Here is a 4,877-nt window from a genome sequence, read left to right as displayed (position 1 = left end):
TGAGGGCAACATGAGAGCAACATGAGGACAACATGAGGACAACATGAGGGCAACATGATGACAACATAGGGACAAAATGAGGGCAACATTAGGGCAACATGAGGACAACATGAGGACAACATGAGGGCAACATAGGGACAACATAGGGACAACATGAGGACAACATCGGGACAACATGAGGACAACATGAGTACAACATAGGGACAACATGAGGACAAAATAGGGACAACATGAGTACAGCATAGGGACTTCATGATGACAACATGAGGACAGCATGAGGGTTAACCCTCTTTATGCCTCTCTCTCCTAGATCATCTTACTAAAACTCTTCCGCCATCATCTCATCTTTTGTCTTTTTTACATCCGTCTCACCCCCCGTCCCCATAACCGTCCCATGAGCCCGTCCCTAACCGTGTGGCTGCTGTGTTGTCGTGCTGTCCCAGTTGTCATGACGCCCCCGTCTGTATCTGTCCTAGCCGAACAAATTCATTTCACCAAACGCATCCACAACATCGAGGTCAACGAGCGCCAGTCGGCCACCTTCGAGTGCGAGGTGTCCTTCGACAATGCCGTCGTGTCCTGGTACAAGGACACCTGGGAGCTACGGGAGAGCCCCAAGTACAACTTCACCAGCGAGGGACGAAGACATTTCATGGTCATCCGAAACGTGGCCGTGGAAGACGAAGGTGTGTAGAGCGCCCCCCCCACCCCCCAGAGCATAGGAACAGCATAGGGTGAACATGAGGACAACTTAGGGAAAACATGAGGGACAACATGAGGACAACATGAGGACACCATAGGGACAACATGAGGACAACATAGGGACAACATGAGGCACAACATGAGAGCAACATGAGGACAACCTAGGGACAACATGAGAGCAACATGAGGACAACATAGGGACAACATGAGGACAACCTAGGGACAACATGAGAGCAACATGAGGACAACATATGGACAACATGAGGGACAACATGAGAGCAACATGAGGACAACATGAGGACAACATAGGGACAACATGAGGACAACATAGGGACAACATGAGGACAACATAGGCACAACCTAGGGACAACATGAGAGCAACATGAGGACAACATAGGGACAACATGAGAGCAACATGAGGACAACATAGGGACAACATGAGAGCAACATGAGGACAACATAGGGACAACATGAGAGCAACATGAGGACAACATAGGGACAACATGAGGACAACATAGGCACAACATAGGGACAACATGAGAGCAACATTAGGACAACATAGGGACAACATAGGGTGCCCCCCCCCCAGAATGGGAATAACTAGAAATGGAATAACATGAATGGAATAAACATTGAATGGAATAACTATGAATGGAATTATTATGAATGGAATAACTATGAATGGAATAACTATGGATGGAATAACTATGAAGGGAATAACTAGAATGGAATAACTACTGAATGGAATAATAACTATGAATGGAATAAATATGAATGGAATAGCTATGAATGGAATAATTATGAATGGAATAAATATGAATGGACATCAACCATGATGGAATACTATTATGAATGGAATAACTATGAATGGATATATGAATGGAATAAACTATGAATGGAATAACTATGAATGGAAAATTAGAATGGAATGAAAACTATGAATGGAATAACTATTGAATGGAATAATATGAATGAAATAACTATGGAATTGGAATAAGTATGAATGAATAATATAATGAGAATTATGTCCCTGAGCAAATCAAAAAATCTAAAAAAAGTTGCTGAAAAGTTAAGACTACTAGGGCACCCATTGCCAGTTCAATTTCTGTGAAAAAGAGGGCGGGGGGGGTGGTGGGGGGGGTTTGGGGGGGGGGAGAGGAAAGAAGGCGTTACACACACGCAGACACACAACCAGACAGAAGAAGATGGCCCGACCAGAAACTGTACCTTTGCGGACAAAATAAAGCTAGCCGTCTCTTAGCCCTCCCCGGGGCTCAACAGCACGATCAACGAGTACACGCCTACAGGGTCAGCAACGAGACTTTAGAGATCTGGTCTAGAGCAAAACACTTACAGGGTCGGGAGGGGGGGGGGCACCCTATGTGTGATCCCTATGTTGTCCTAATGTTGCTCTCATGTTGTCCGTATGTTGTGACTATGGTTGGGCCTCATGTTGTCACCGATGTTGTCCCATGTTGCTCTCAGGTTGTCCCTATGTTGTGACTCAGTTGCTCTCAATGTTGTCCTATGTTGTCCTCATGTTGCTCTCATGTGTCCCTATGTTGTTCTCATGTGCTTCTGTTGTCCCTTAGGTGTGCCTATGTAGATCTCATGTGTCCCTATGTTGTCCTCAATGTTGTCCCTATGTTGTCCTCATGTGGTCCGCATTGCTTCATGTTGCATCATGTGTCATGTTGTCTCTGTTGTCTATGTTGTCCTAGGTTGTCCTCATGTTGTACTAGTTGTCTCATGTTGCTCTCATGTGTCCTGTTTCCTATGTTGCTTCGTTGTGCCTCAGGGGTGTCCCATGTTGTCCTCATGTTGTCCATATGGTGTCCTCATGGTGTCCTCATGTGCTCTGTTTGTCCTCATGTTTCCCTAAGTTGGTCCTCATGTTCACCCTATGTGTCCTATGCTCTGGGGGTGGGGGGGGGCGCTCTACACACCTTCGTCTTCCACGGCCACGTTTCGGATGACCATGAAATGTCTTGTCCCTCGCTGGTGAGTGACTTGGGGCTCTCCGTAGCGCCCAGGTGTCACGTGTACCAGGACACGACGGGCTTGAGAAGGACACCTCGCAATCGAAGGTGGCCGACGGCGCTCGTGACCTCGATGTGTGGATGCGTTTGGTGAAATGAATGGTTCGGCTAGGCAGATACAGACGGGGGGGCGTCAGACAACTGGGACAGCACGACAAAAACAGCAGCCACACGGGTTAGGGACGGGCTCATGGGAGGTTATGGGGACGGGGGGTTGAACGGATGGTAAAAAAGACAAAAGATGAGATGAGGGCGGAAGAGTTTTAGTAAGATGATCTAGGAGAGAGAGCATAAAGAGGGTTAACCTCATGCGTCCTCATGTTGTCATCATGAATCCCTATGCTGTACATGTTGTCCCTATTTGTCCTAGGTGTCCCTATGTGTACTCATGTTGTCTTGTTGTCCCGATGTTGTCCTCATGTTGTCACCTATGTTGTCCATGTGTGCCCTCATGTTGGCCTCATGTGGTCCTATGTTGCCCTAATGTGCCCTTGCATTTTTGTCCCATGGTGATCATTGTTGCCCTCTTGTGTCCTCATGTGTCATCATGTTGCTCATGTGCCTCATGTTGTCCTATGTGGTCTAATGTTGCTCTCATGTTGTCCTATGTTTGTCCGTCATGTTGCCCCATGTTGTCCCATGTTGTCCTCATGTGCTCTCATGGTGTCCCTATGTTGTCCTATGTTGTCCTCATGTTGCTCTCATGTCGTACCTTGTTGTCCTCATGTTTCTCTATGTGTCTACATGTTGTCACTTAATATGGAGTGGGACGTATGATGACATTGGATATGGTGTGGGGGGAAAGGGAGGATGATAGAGTCGAGACGGACATAAAAACAAACGAATCGACACTGTTTCTTCAAGATAACCGGAGGGGTGGGGGGGTTGGGGGCGTGGAAGAGGGTAGACAGAGGACCAGAGGAGAAAACACCCCCAGAAGAAGAGAGTAAAAAGAGGCAAAAATGCCAAATCCTTGGTCAGAGTCGGGATGAGGGTGGAGTCGAAAGAGTAGTGATGCCACCCGTGCCACGGGTTACCAACCTTCGAACCGCGCAGATCGGCCGAGGACTCAGGTGTTTCGGGTACGTTCAGCTGTACCGCCTGGTCTCGGCCCGCAGGTCTGAGATCACAAGCTTCTACCTTGTGTTTTCCTGGGCGGCGGTACCGTGCCGTCATCGCGACTAAGCGTTCCAGTTTTTTTTTTTAAACCCTCGGCCTCTACGTTCGGCAGGACAACTGACAAGACAGGAGAGCACGCCTGGCCTTCCTTACCAGAGTGTCATCAGGTGTCTCCACCGCGCCTCTGAACAGACACAACCGGAACACACAGTCACAACGGGGCCTGAGGGGAGGGGCTCTGCACACAGGCCCGTTTAAAATGTGGGTTCCCCAGGGGCAAGTTTAGATCCTCTTTCATTCCATCATATACATGCTGTTCAGGCCAAAATTAAAGGAGGTATGCACACAAAACTGCTTCTACCATGTGAAGTGTACGTGTGGGTTGTCAATGTTACTGTTTGGGGCCTCGGTTGTTCTGTTGTTAGTTGTCACGGTGGTGTGTGTGGTGTATGTTCACTCTTATTCTCTGGTGTGTTGTGTGTGGTCTCCTTGTACTCTGCTGGTGTGTCTTGTGGTGTGGTTGTCGTGTGTGTGTCTGTGTGTGTGTGGCCTCCTTGGGTGTCGTGTGTCTCTGCTTTCTCTCTCTGTGTGTCGGTGGGGTGGTCGTGAGGGTGGTGTGTCCGTGTGTGTGTAGTGGGTGGTGTCTCTCTCATCTCTCCCCTGGGTCCCGTATGTGTGTGTGTGTGTATGTGTGTGTGTCTCTCTTTTTGTGTGTGTTGTGATTTGTGTCTGCTGTGTGTGTGTGGTCTTGTTTCAGTGTGTGCGTGTCTCTTTGGAGTTGTCTCTCTATCCTGTGGTGCTGTGTGTGCCTCGTGGTGTGTGTGTGTGTGTGTGGTGTGTGGTGTGGTGTGTGGTTATCTGTGTGTGTGTGTCCTCTATCTGGTGTGTGTGTGTGTGTTCTTTCTGGTGTGTTCGTGTGGGTGGTGGTGTTGTGGTGTGGGTATTGTGGGTGTGTCTCCTCTGTGGACAGAAATTGATCAACAACAGCATGGTAGTGTGAGTGGCGGAATTTTGATC

The 4,877-nt window shown here is 48.3% G+C and overlaps 1 protein-coding gene across 1 annotated transcript in view; it reads left to right on the top strand.

The window, feature by feature from the left end:
- Positions 1-4,877, top strand: part of LOC116702471 (titin-like) — a 210,852-nt gene that overhangs the window by 154,332 nt on the left and 51,643 nt on the right. The window contains 5 exon segments of the mRNA XM_032536680.1: positions 477-686; positions 2,295-2,304; positions 2,586-2,703; positions 2,854-2,966; positions 3,112-3,131. Of these exon segments, the coding sequence (XP_032392571.1) occupies positions 477-686; positions 2,295-2,304; positions 2,586-2,703; positions 2,854-2,966; positions 3,112-3,131 (471 nt within the window).

Source organism: Etheostoma spectabile, chromosome 2, assembly GCF_008692095.1.
Source record: "Etheostoma spectabile isolate EspeVRDwgs_2016 chromosome 2, UIUC_Espe_1.0, whole genome shotgun sequence".
Lineage (NCBI taxonomy): Eukaryota > Metazoa > Chordata > Actinopteri > Perciformes > Percidae > Etheostoma > Etheostoma spectabile.
This window is presented reverse-complemented; position numbering and strand designations above follow the sequence as displayed.